The following is a 14,567-nucleotide window of genomic DNA, read 5'->3' on the forward strand; positions in this document are numbered from 1 at the left end:
GTAGATAAGAGCTAGGAAAGGGAGGGCACTCTCAGGATTTATATACATCAAACAGAATTCTGTTTTGCTGGTGGTGTTGTGTGCGGCTGCTAGTCGCCGTTGTGAGTTGTTCATCTGTCTTGATGAAGGCTTCATCTAGCCTTCATCAAGCCGAAACGTCGACCTATCCTTATGACTTTCTAACGTTGTTGTTATAAACAATAAACTAACTTTGATGTATATAAATCCTTAGAGTGCCCTCCCTTTCCTAGCTCTTTTTATATATATATATATATATATATATATATATATATATATATATATATATATATATATATATATATATATATATATATATATATATATATATATATATTACAGCCTTTAGCAGAATTTATCCATTGTTTTTTACATCCGGTGGTTCAAAATACTAAATCTTATTTAAGGGACTCATTTGAACTCATCAATCTGCTTGGTAAATTGGAACCTCTACAAGATACTGATATCCTAGTCACAATGGACGTTGTGAGTCTGTACACAGTTATACGTCACCAACATGGTGTTGAAATGGTCAAAAAATGTTAATCAAAAATGAATATTACTCAGGTCCCCCTATCAAATTTCTGTTGCATCTGATGGAGTTCTGCTTGGAGAAAACAAAATTTAGGTTTGAAGATGATTACTTTTTACAGACCTTGGGCACAGCGATGGGGTCAAGCATGGCCCCATCATATGCCAACATATATATGGCAATTGGGTAACGGAGCCAATGGCACTACTGATAGTTTTTTAAGAAGCCTAAAAATCACCCATAAGTAAAAGGCATTCGTAATTCCTAATTGTTTCGGGGTATTGGTGCTAATGTATTGAGAATCAATTTTATTTACAAGATGTAGCAAGAAGAGACTTGCTAACAAAAGAATACACAATATAGCACTCTAGGCTTGTTTGCTATTTGTTACAAAATGTAATTCTACTTGGATATAGTATATAAAAAAGTACTAGTGAAACAAAGGTTAAAATTTAACTTTTAATAGTATTAAAAAAAATAGGATTTGAAATTAAAAACACACTTAAGCTGCTAGGGGTAGTAGATACATATGTAATTCAGTGTTATGTGGTTCTATTCCAACCGTTCCAAATTTCTTTTGAAATTCAAATTGGACTGAAGTTTATTATAAATGATAGGTCATGTGATTGCCAAGGGAAAATGGTTTAGTTGTGCCCCAACGTAATTTTTGGTTTAAGCTGACTGTTATTTACCCAAAAGTAATTTTTCGTTTAGTATAACAGAACTTGTAATAGTTGTTTGCTCTGTGGTAGTGAGCTTTATAGTTACTAGGGTAGATTTATATCGTTGTAGCTGACCATTGGATGCCCAATGATGTTTTGTGAATTCGTATAACATGTCAGTTTACCCACTTTCCACTCATTTGTATTGAGCGATAGTATGCTGTTCTAAATACATATAATCAAAATCTTATGTTCTATACATATACTTTCAAGATAAGAGTGTTAAGTTGTAAGCTTATTATATATTGTATTGAGCAGCTTGAGATAAAGGGTAACAATATTGCGAGCAACCCACTGTGTGATTGGAATCACTTGGTATACTAGCACTCGATATAACACAGCTATTATAAGCAGTATCATATCATTGTAAATTGTATTAATACACTTGCTGAGAAAGGCTTCAAAGTATTGGCACCACTTCTTGCACTTTGTAAATTACAACGTTATTCAGAACTAACAATACAGCTGGTATTACTCTATGTTTATTACAACACACAGTGTGGACAGAGTATTGATGTAATACCCTCAATAATTTATACCTAACAGAGTTAAGTGTAATTGCGGTCAAGGACCGAGTTATGTTAAATAACTGTTGTCGTTTTTTAACTCTGAAAATACTGCATACTTTCCACTCTTTTATATTGAGAAAAGAAATTTGGAAAGGTTGGAATAGAACCACATAACACTGAATTACATATGTATCTACTACCCCTAGCAGCTTAAGTGTGTTTTTAATTTCAAATCCTATTTTATTTAATACTATTAAAAGTTAAATTTTAACCTTTGTTTCACTAGTACTTTTTTATATACTATATCCAAGTAGAATTACATTTTGTAACAAATAGCAAACAAGCCTAGAGTGCTATATTGTGTATTCTTTTGTTAGCAAGTCTCTTCTTGCTACATCTTGTAAATAAAAAAATAAATATATATATATATATATATATATATATATATATATATATATATATATATATATATATATATATATATATATATATGGCAATGTATGAGCAGTGCAGTATTTTTGGCTCTCAGCAGGACTCCATCAGATTCTACCATCGATATATAGACAATGTAATTTTGATCTGGAGAGGCACTTCAGAATCTCTCCTAGAATGGTTTAACTACCTTAGTGCCTTGGAATCCACAATAAGGTTTAAAGTGAAGGTCCATTTTGATGAATTAGTGCCCGGTTTTTAATAAACCTATTAAAAACAAGGGCACTTTAATTCATCAAAATTGACATTTCACTGTTTTCTTCAAAAACTTACCTTTTAATCCTGTCAGCCGCTCCAGTTCTTCCTCCGCCCGTCGCAAGCCGTCTTCGGTGGTCCAAAATTACGAATCCGGCTTCCTCCAATCACAGCGTTGCATCAGGCTAAGATTCCCCCAGGGGGGGAGCTGTGATTGGAGGAAACCTGATTCGTCATTTCTGACGTCTGCAGAGGCTTCCAACGGCCGGGGGAATCGATGGATCAGCATTCAGGATAAAAAGGTAAGTTTTTTTAATAAAACCGTGAAATGTAAATTTTGATGAATTAAAGTGCCCTTGTTTTTAATAGGTTTATTAAAAACCGGCACTAATTCATCAAAATGCACCTTCACTTTAAGATTGAATGGGATCCAAATAAAATAAATTTTTGAAATTGGAAATCTTTAACGTTCCCATTGCAGGAGGGTATAGCTTACAAACTACCTTATATCAGAAGGAGACTGACAAAAATTCAACATTGCATTACGATAGTTTTCATCCACACTTAAAAAAAAATGGAGTCAGCTCCTCGCAGCTCCTGCGTGTCGTGAGGAATAACACCGAAGATTCCCGCAAGAAGATCCAGCTACAGGAGATGGCACAGCGGTTCCTCCAAAGAGGGTACTCATACCACCTGATCACAGATCAAAGTAATGTTGCAGAGCACTGGACCCAGGAGGGTTTAACAATAAAGAAACCACAGAGCACCAGTGATAACCGTTTGAAATTTGTTACGACATTTACGCCTGGCTCAGAGATAGTGGCCACTACCATCAAGAACAACTGGATCTTATTGTCTAAAGACACAAGACTTCCTTTTTATGATTCCCCGCCTCTGCGGGTGGTATATAAGAGGTCTAAGAACCTGCGAGACTTGTTGGTACTAAACGATCCGATACATGGCTGTTTTCGATGTGGGAATTGCGTCATGTGCAACAGTTTAATTACAGGCAAAAGCTTTCATCACCCACATGCAAACAGGAGATATACTATTAAGCACAGACTAACTTGTACATCAGAATATGTTGTCTATGCTTTCATCTGTCCCTGTTCCCTTTATTATATAGGCAAAACGGTTACAACTTTCAGAGAGAGATTAGCCAATCATAAGACGGCTATTCGCCAAGCACTGGATAAAGGATGCTCAGATCAACCTGTGGCTAGGCACTTCTTGCAAGCGGGCCATCCAGTGTCATCACTGAAGACTATGCTGATAGACCATGTACCTCCACTCAGGCATGGTGGAAATAGAGCGCCAGCCTTACTACGCCTTGAGGCTAGATGGATTTTTGATTTCGATACAGTTACCCCAAGGGGTCTAAACACAACAATTGATTATGAAAGTTGCTATAAGCAATTAATGGACTGTGGGAATCTTTTCCTCATATAAATAAATATATTATTATTCAATATGAGTTTCTACCAATTCCTTGGGATATGAAGTAAAACTGTAGGAATTAAATTAGTTCCACAAAATTAGGTTTGAGTATCTCCACTAATACCTTAGAATTGTCTCCATCATTTTTTAGTGTTAGATTATTCTATTTGCGCTGTATGTATAAACTGCTTAGGTATTAATAATGTGTAGTCACTCTTGTATATTTAGGATTTTTAATGATAACTCTCAGAGCTCCCATTTATGGCTTCTCACACTCCTTTGTATGTGCGCACGGGTATTCAGGCTTCTTTACCCCATTGTCATATATATATATACACATATACATACATACAGAAAGAGAAGCAGACTCTCAGGAACAAACACCAGCTCAATAACTTGTTCGCTTGTTCTATGTTGATTTACCAGGGTGCAGCTTCTTTTAGCCCAATAATGCTTTTCACAGAGAATGGCCAAAAGTCTCTGAATAGTGATGGCCAAAAGTCTCTGCCTCCTAAATCACTCTAGATCACTCATTCACTACTCATTTCTCACTGCTGTCTTTCTAAATGTAACCACCAATCAGCAAGCGCTACCCAGGTGCTGAACCAAAAATGAGCCGGCTCCTAAGCTTAAATTCTTGTTTTTTCAAATAAAGATACCAAGAAAACAAAGAAAATTGATAATAGGAGTAAATTAGAAAGTTGCTTAAAATTGCATGCTCTATCTGAATCATGAAAGTTTAATTTTGACTAGACTATCCCTTTAATACAAACTTTAGTATCAACTAACATACTTTTTAGAGAGAACTTGCATTGGATATTTCTACATGTAAAGTTTGAGGTGGCATTCTGTATGTAGTGTAAAGTGGCATTATAAATTTCTATATGTAAAGTGTGAGATAGCATTATACATTTCTATAAGTGTGAAGTGGCATTACACATTTCTATAAGTGTGAGGTGACATTATACATTTCTATAGGTGTGAGGTTGCATTACACATTTCTTTAAGTGTAAAGTACCATTATACATTTCTATAAGTAAGTGTGGGGGCAACTTATAGGTAAGTGTGAGGTGGAACTATACATTTCTATAAGTGTGAGGGGGCATTATAAATTTCTATAAGTAAAGTATGATGTGGTATTATTCATTTATATAAGTAAAGTGTAAGGTGGCATTATACATTTCTATAAGTAAAGTGTGAGGTGGCATTATTAATTTCTATAAGTAAAGTATGATGTGGTATTATTCATTTATATAAGTAAAGTGTAAGGTGGCATTATACATTTCTATAAGTAAAGTGTGAGGTGGCATTATTAATTTTTATAAGTAAAGTATGATGTGGTATTATTCATTTATATAAGTAAAGTGTAAGGTGGCATTATTAATTTATATAAGTAAAGTATGCTGTGGTATTATTCATTTCTTTAAGTAAAGTGTAAGGTGGCATTATATATTTCTATAAGTAAAGTGTGAGGTGGCATTATTAATTTTTATAAGTAAAGTATGAGGTGGCATTATTCATTTATATAAGTAAAGTGTAAGGTGGCATTATTAATTTTTATAAGTAAAGTATGATGTGGTATTATTCATTTATATAAGTAAAGTGTAAGGTGGCATTATTAATTTATATAAGTAAAGTATGCTGTGGCATTATATATTTCTATAAGTAAAGTGTAAGGTGGCATTATATATTTCTATAAGTAAAGTGTGAGGTGGCATTATTAATTTTTATAAGTAAAGTATGAGGTGGCATTATTCATTTCTTTAAGTAAAGTATAAGGTGGCATTATTCATTTCTATAAGTAAATTGTGAGGTGGCATTATTTATTTATATAATAAAAGTGTGAGGTGGCATTATTAATTTCCATAAGTAAAGTGTGAGGTTGCATTATACATTTCTATAGCTGTGAGATGAAAGTGCGAGGTGGCATTATTTATTTCTATAAGTGAAGTGTAAGTTGGCATTATTTATTTCTATAAGTAAAGTGTGAGGTTGCATTATACATTTCTATAGCTGTGAGATGAAAGGGCGAGGTGGCATTATTTATTTCTATAAGTAAAGTGTGAGGTGGCATTATACATTTCTATAAGTAAAGTATGAGGATGTATTATACATTTCTATAACTGAGGGATGGAAGTGTGAGGTGGCATTATTTAATTATATAACTGTGAGATGGAAGTGTACATTTCTATAAATAAAGTGTGAGGTGGCATTATACATTTCTATAAGTAAAGTATGAGGATGTATTATACATTTCTATAACTGAGGGATGGAAGTGTGAGGTGGCATTATTTAATCATATAACTGTGAGATGGAAGTGTACATTTCTATAAATAAAGTGTGAGGTGGCAGTATTAATTTCTATAAGTAAAGTGTGAGGTGGCAGTATTAATTTCTATAAGTAAAGTGTGAGGTGGCAGTATTAATTTCTATAAGTAAAGTGTGAGGTGGTATAGTTTTCTATAAGTGTAAGATGGAAGAATGCTTTTCTATATGTAAAGTGTGAGATGTAAGTAAACATTTCTATGAGTAAAGTGTGAGGTGGAATTAGTCATTTCTATAAGTAAAGTGTGATTTGGATTATACTTTTCTATAATTATAAGATGGAAATATACATTTCTATCAGTAAAGTGTGAGGTGGCATTATACATTTCTTTAAAGGGATACTAAACCCAATTTTTTTCTTTCATGATTTAGATAGAGCATGACATTTTAAACAACTTTCTAATTTATTCCTATTATCATTTTTTCTTCTTTCTCTTGCTATCTTTATTTGAAAAAGATGGCATCTAAGCTAAGGAGCCAGTCAATTGTTGGTTCAAACACTGGACAGCACTTCTTAAATGGTGGCTGACATTTACTCACCAATCAGCAGGAACAACCCAGGTTGTGAACCAAAAATGGGCAGGCTTCTAAACTTACATTCTTGCTTTTCAAATAAAGATAGTAAGAGAATGAAGAAAATTGATAATAGGAGTAAATTAGAAAGTTGCTTAAAATTGCATGCTCTATCTGAATCATGAAAGAATAAATGTGGGTTCAGTGTCCCTTAAACTGTGAGATGGAAGTGTGAGGTGGCATTATTTATTTATATAACTGAGACGGAAGTATACATTTCTATATGTAAAGTGTGATGTGGATTATACTTTTCTATAAGTGTGAGAGTGAAGTATACATTTCTAAAAGTGTGAGGTGTCATTATACATTTCTATAAGTTTGAGATGGAAGTATACATTCCTATATGTAAAATATGAGGTGTCATACATTTCTATAAGTAATGTGTGAGGTGGCATTAGTCATTTCTATAAGTAAAGTGTGAGGTGGAATTATATGTTATAAGTGTGAGATGGAAGTATACATATACATAAGTGTGAGATGGAAGTATTAATTGATATAACTAAATTGTGAGGTGGCATTATACATGTCTATAAATGTGAGAGTGAAGCATACATTTATATAAGTGTGAGGTGTCATTATACATTTCTATAAGTGTGAGATGGAAGTATACATTTCTATATGTAAAGTGTGATGTGGATTATACTTTTCTATAAGTGTGAGAGTGAAGTATACATTTATGTGTGTGAGGTGTCATTATACATTTCTACAAGTGTGAGATGGAAGTATACATTCCTATATGTAAAATATGAGGTGTCATACATTTCTATAAGTAATGTTTGAGGTGGCATTAGTCATTTCTATAAGTGTGAGATGGAAGTATTCATTTCTAGAACTAAATTGTAAGGTGGCATTATACATGTCTATAACTGTGTGAGATGGAAGTATACATTCCTATAAGTAAAGCATGAGGTTGATTATACATTTATTTAAGTGTGAGATGGAAGTATACATTCCTATAAGTAAAGTATGAGGTTGATTATACATTTATTTAAGTGTGAGAGATGGAAGTATACATTCCTATATGTAAAGTATGAGGTGGGTTATACATTTCTTTAAGTGTGAGATGGAAGTATTCATTTCTATAACTAAATTGTGAGGTGGCATTATACATGTCTATAACTGTGTGAGATGGAACTATACATTCCTATAAGTAAAGTATGAGGTTGATTATACATTTATTTAAGTGTGAGAGATGGAAGTATACATTCCTATATGTAAAGTATGAGGTGGGTTATAAATTTCTTTAAGTGAGAGAGATGGAAGTATACATTCCTATATGTAAAGTATGAGGTTGATTATACATTTCTTTAAGTGAGAGAGATGGAAGTATACATTCCTATATGTAAAATGTGAGGTGTCATACATTTCTATAAGTAATGTGTGAGGTGGCATTAGTAATTTCTATAAGCGTGAGATGGAAGTATTCTTTCTATAAGTAAAGTGTGAGGTGGAATTATACACAGGGATAGGCACAGACAAAGGCTGTGGCGGACATTTTCCAAAGTACAGACCATAGTAAAGGACACCAAGGTACATTTTAAATTAAAAACATTATTTTATAGTGCTCGGTTTTATTATACTGATACAGATACCACTGATTCTATAACCAGCCCTCCTCTGGCTATACCCATGTGCCAGTGTCACTACTGTGTCATTATATAGTGCTGGGTGTTATTATACTGATGCAGATACCACTGATCCTATAACCAGCCCTCCTCTGGCTATACCCATGTGCCAGTGTCACTACTGTGTCTTTGTATAGTGCTGGGTGTTATTATACTGATGCAGATACCACTGATCCTATAACCAGCCCTCCTCTGGCTATACCCATGTGCCAGTGTCACTACTGTGTCATTATATAGCACTGGGTGTTATTATACTGATGCAGATACCACTGATCCTATAACCAGCCCTCCTCTGGCTATACCCATGTGCTAGTGTCACTACTGTGTCATTATATAGCACTGGGTGTTATTATACTGATACAGATACCACTGATTCTATAACCAGCCCTCCTCTGGCTATACCCATGTGCCAGTGTCACTACTGTGTCATTATATAGTGCTGGGTGTTATTATACTGATACAGATACCACTGATCCTATAACCAGCCCTCCTCTGGCTATACCCATGAGCCAGTGTCACTACTGTATCATTATATAGTGCTTGGTGTTATTATACTGATACAGATACCACTGATCCTATAACCAGCCCTCCTCTGGCTATACCCATGTGCTAGTGTCACTACTGTGTCATTATATAGTGCTGGGTGTTATTATACTGATGCAGATACCACTGATCCTATAACCAGCCCTCCTCTGGCTATACCCATGTGCCAGTGTCACTACTGTGTCATTATATAGTGCTGGGTGTTATTATACTGATGCAGATACCACTGATCCTATAACCAGCCCTCCTCTGGCTATACCCCTGAGTCAGTGTCACTACTGTGTCATTATATAGCGCTGGGTGTTATTATACTGATGCAGATACCACTGATCCTATAACCAGCCCTCCTCTGGCTATACCCATGTGCCAGTGTCACTACTGTGTCATTATATAGTGCTTGGTGTTATTATACTGATGCAGATACTATTGATTCTATAACCAGCCCTTGTCTGGCTATACCCATGAGCCAGTGTCACTACTGTATCATTATATAGTGCTTGGTGTTATTATACTGATACAGATACCACTGATCCTATAACCAGCCCTTCTCTGGCTATACCCATGTGCCAGTGTCACTATTGTGTCATTATATAGTGCTGGGTGTTATTATACTGATACAGATACCACTGATCCTATAACCAGCCCTCCTCTGGCTATACCCATGTGCCAGTGTCACTACTGTGTCATTATATAGTGCTGGGTGTTATTATACTGATGCAGATACCACTGATCCTATAACAAGCCCTCCTCTGGCTATACCCATGTGCCAGTGTCACTACTGTGTCATTATATAGTGCTGGGTGTTATTATACTGATGCAGATACCACTGATCCTATAACCAGCCCTCCTCTGGCTATACCCATGTGCCAGTGTCACTACTGTGTCATTATATAGTGCTTGGTGTTATTATACTGATGCAGATACTATTGATTCTATAACAAGCCCTCCTCTGGCTATACCCATGTGCCAGTGTCACTACTGTGTCATTATATAGTGCTGGGTGTTATTATACTGATGCAGATACCACTGATCCTATAACAAGCCCTCCTCTGGCTATACCCATGTGCCAGTGTCACTACTGTGTGATTATATAGTGCTTGGTGTTATTATACTGATGCAGATACCACTGATCCTATAACCAGCCCTCCTCTGGCTATACCCATGTGCCAGTGTCACTACTGTGTCATTATATAGTGCTGGGTGTTATTATACTGATGCAGATATCACTGATCCTATAACCAGCCCTTGTCTGGCTATACCCATGAGCCAGTGTCACTACTGTGTCATTATGTAGTGCTGGGTGTTATTATACTGATACAGATACCACTGATCCTATAACCAGCCCTCCTCTGGCTATACCCATGTTACCCATGTGCCAGTGTCACTACTGTGTCATTATATAGTGCTGGGTGTTATTATACTGATGCAGATACCACTGATCCTATAACCAGCCCTTCTCTGGCTATACCCATGTGCTAGTGTCACTACTGTGTCATTATATAGCACTGGGTGTTATTATACTGATGCAGATACCACTGATCCTATAACCAGCCCTTGTCTGACTATACCCATGTGCCAGTGTCACTACTGTGTCTTTGTATAGAGCTAGGTGTTATTATACTGATGCACATCCAGTATTTCACTCAGGCTTTATTTATTCCATAACTTATCACCCAATATCGCTTGCAGTCTCTTGACAAGCCACTAACTTTATTCACACTACATATATTTTTTTTTATATTTAATCAGAAAGAAAAGATATACTAAGGTTGTGGCGGACACTGCAAGGTCTAGTCACAGACACCAGTGTCCATGTATGGACACCTCGCCTATCCCTGATTATACATGTTATAAGTGTGAGATTGAAGTATACATAAATTGTGAGGTGGCATTAAACATGTCTATAAGTGTGAGGTGGAAGTATACATTCCTATATATAAAGTACTAGGTAGGTTATACATGACTATAAGTGTGAGATGGAAGTATATATTCCTATATATAAAGTACGAGGTGGGTTATACGTGTCTATAAGTGTGAAATGGAAGTATATATTCCTATATATAAAGTACTAGGTAGGTTATACATGACTATAAGTGTGAGATGGAAGTATATATTCCTATATATAAAGTACGAGGTGGGTTATACATGACTATAAGTGTGAGATGGAAGTATATATTCCTATATATAAAGTACGAGGTGGGTTATACATGACTATAAGTGTGAAATGGAAGTATACATTCCTATATATAAAGTACTAGGTAGGTTATACATGACTATAAGTGTGAGATGGAAGTATATATTCCTATATATAAAGTACGAGGTGGGTTATACGTGTCTATAAGTGTGAAATGGAAGTATATATTCCTATATATAAAGTACTAGGTAGGTTATACATGACTATAAGTGTGAGATGGAAGTATATATTCCTATATATAAAGTACGAGGTGGGTTATACGTGTCTATAAGTGTGAGATGGAAGTATACATTCCTATATATAAAGTACGAGGTGGGTTATACGTGTCTATAAGTGTGAAATGGAAGTATACATTCCTATATATAAAGTACGAGGTGGGTTATACATGACTATAAGTGTGAGATGGAAGTTACATTCCTATATATAAAGTACGAGGTGGGTTATACATGACTATAAGTGTGAGATGGAAGTATATATTCCTATATATAAAGTACGAGGTGGGTTATACGTGTCTATAAGTGTGAAATGGAAGTATATATTCCTATATATAAAGTACTAGGTAGGTTATACATGACTATAAGTGTGAGATGGAAGTATATATTCCTATATATAAAGTACGAGGTGGGTTATACATGACTATAAGTGTGAGATGGAAGTATATATTCCTATATATAAAGTACGAGGTGGGTTATACATGACTATAAGTGTGAAATGGAAGTATACATTCCTATATATAAAGTACGAGGTGGGTTATACGTGTCTATAAGTGTGAGATGGAAGTATATATTCCTATATATAAAGTACGAGGTGGCATTATACATGACTATAAGTGTGAAATGGAAGTATATATTCCTATATATAAAGTACTAGGTAGGTTATACGTGTCTATAAGTGTGAGATGGAAGTATATATTCCTATATATAAAGTACGAGGTGGGTTATACATGACTATAAGTGTGAGATGGAAGTATATATTCCTATATATAAAGTACGAGGTGGGTTATACATGACTATAAGTGTGAAATGGAAGTATATATTCCTATATATAAAGTACGAGGTGGCATTATACATGACTATAAGTGTGAAATGGAAGTATATATTCCTATATATAAAGTACTAGGTAGGTTATACATGACTATAAGTGTGAGATGGAAGTATATATTCCTATATATAAAGTACTAGGTAGGTTATACATGACTATAAGTGTGAGATGGAAGTATATATTCCTATATATAAAGTACGAGGTGGGTTATACATGACTATAAGTGTGAAATGGAAGTATATATTCCTATATATAAAGTACGAGGTGGGTTATACATGACTATAAGTGTGAGATGGAAGTATATATTCCTATATATAAAGTACGAGGTGGGTTATACATGACTATAAGTGTGAAATGGAAGTATATATTCCTATATATAAAGTACGAGGTGGCATTATACATGACTATAAGTGTGAAATGGAAGTATATATTCCTATATATAAAGTACTAGGTAGGTTATACATGACTATAAGTGTGAGATGGAAGTATATATTCCTATATATAAAGTACTAGGTAGGTTATACATGACTATAAGTGTGAGATGGAAGTATATATTCCTATATATAAAGTACGAGGTGGGTTATACATGACTATAAGTGTGAAATGGAAGTATATATTCCTATATATAAAGTACGAGGTGGGTTATACATGACTATAAGTGTGAGATGGAAGTATATATTCCTATATATAAAGTACGAGGTGGGTTATACATGACTATAAGTGTGAAATGGAAGTATATATTCCTATATATAAAGTACGAGGTGGGTTATACATGACTATAAGTGTGAAATGGAAGTATATATTCCTATATATAAAGTACGAGGTGGGTTATACATGACTATAAGTGTGAGATGGAAGTATATATTCCTATATATAAAGTACGAGGTGGGTTATACATGACTATAAGTGTGAAATGGAAGTATATATTCCTGTATGTAAAATGTGAGCACTGTCACCTGCCTTGAACTCTCCCGCCAGCCCACCCCCTCCTCCGTCACTGTATACAGTCTGGGAAGCCGTCAATACCAGACAGCAAATGGATATCTCTCTCTCTTCACTTCCACGTTCATGGCCTTTACCCTTCTCGTCTGCCAAGTCTATTTCCTGACAAATCCTCCTGTAACCCTGTATACCGAGCAGCCCGGTGCCGCACCTGTTAAACACAGCGTCCCGCAGAAGCACCAGAGCCGCAGCAGTCAATACAAACACACGCACACATACACACGTCTGGTACAAAGCCTATTGTGCACCTGTCATTCCGTTCCCTCACTTGTCCCTTTATGGTCTAATCCCGAATTATGCCAAGTCTGTCTCTTTGGGGTACCCTGTTGCTTTTATTTTAGCAACCTTATTAACCTCTTGACTACCAGACGGTCCATTAGGCACCTGTTAGGCTGTTATAGTGTCGTCCTGCAAAATTCAATGTCACCAAAATCCTGTTCTGTTTTGACAGGTCCTTTAATTATTATGTATTGTATGTTTTATTTATAAAGTATAAACATATTCAGCAGTGCTGGAAAAAGAGACAGCACAGTACACACTAGTAACAAGTCTTGCAGCAGACACATTATAAATATACAGTATATTATTAATTCACCTGTCTTTATGTTTTACTATCCTGTAAGTCTTTTAATTGTTCTTACCTTGGTTCACCAGCTTAAAGCTCTGAGATTTTCTGCTTCTTTTCCTTTCTGAGAACTCCATTTTTTTTACATATACAAATCTATATTTTGTGATGATAGTTATTATTTGTTAGAGAAAATAGACTGGGGAACAATTGAGAAATTAAAAAAAAAAAAGATCTCACAAATGATGACAGTAAAAAGGAAGTGGAGGGTGAAATAAAATATAAAAGATATAAAATTATTAGGCACACATGGAGGTGCAAGGTTTAATAAACATTAAAAATGGGCAGTTTTAGTTCCTGACTGGTTGCAAAGTTTTTTTCCAGTTTTTTTTTATAAGAAGTGCTGGGTAAAATGTGCAGATAATTCAAATGATAGATCCCAAGAAGGCCCCAGCAGGCGCAGATCCCCTGAGATCTAGAGGATATATCCGAGGTATGACCAGGAGCTGCAGACAGGCCTGTGTGTTTTGCTTTCTTTCGCTGCTCCTTCCCCCTTTTTTTCTTTTTCATTTAGTGTCAATGATAAACAGGGGAGAAGAACATCATTACTAGCGGAGGAAAGCGGCACCTGGTGGCTGCTGTAGGTAATACAGCAGGTGATGTCACGCAATAGGGAAAAGGAGAAGCCGATTAAAGGGAGAAGAAATCTACGCTTGCGCAGTGGGAGAAAAACTGTGACTGGATTTAATGTAACGAATACTGATTACTACTTGCAAATGCATATGGTATTATTT

At 35.2% G+C, this 14,567-nt stretch overlaps 1 protein-coding gene across 1 annotated transcript in view; it reads right to left on the reverse strand.

Moving 5' to 3' along the window:
• BEND7 (BEN domain containing 7) overlaps positions 1–14,307 on the reverse strand; it is a 441,939-nt gene extending 427,632 nt beyond the window's left edge. Inside the window, exon 1 of the mRNA XM_053716488.1 lies at positions 13,850–14,307. Within this exon, the coding sequence (XP_053572463.1) occupies positions 13,850–13,910 (61 nt within the window). The 5' untranslated portion in view covers positions 13,911–14,307. The remainder of the gene's footprint in view (positions 1–13,849) is intronic.
• Positions 14,308–14,567: the final 260 nt, after the last annotated feature.

The sequence above is a fragment of the Bombina bombina genome, chromosome 6, assembly GCF_027579735.1.
Source record: "Bombina bombina isolate aBomBom1 chromosome 6, aBomBom1.pri, whole genome shotgun sequence".
Taxonomy (NCBI): domain Eukaryota; kingdom Metazoa; phylum Chordata; class Amphibia; order Anura; family Bombinatoridae; genus Bombina; species Bombina bombina.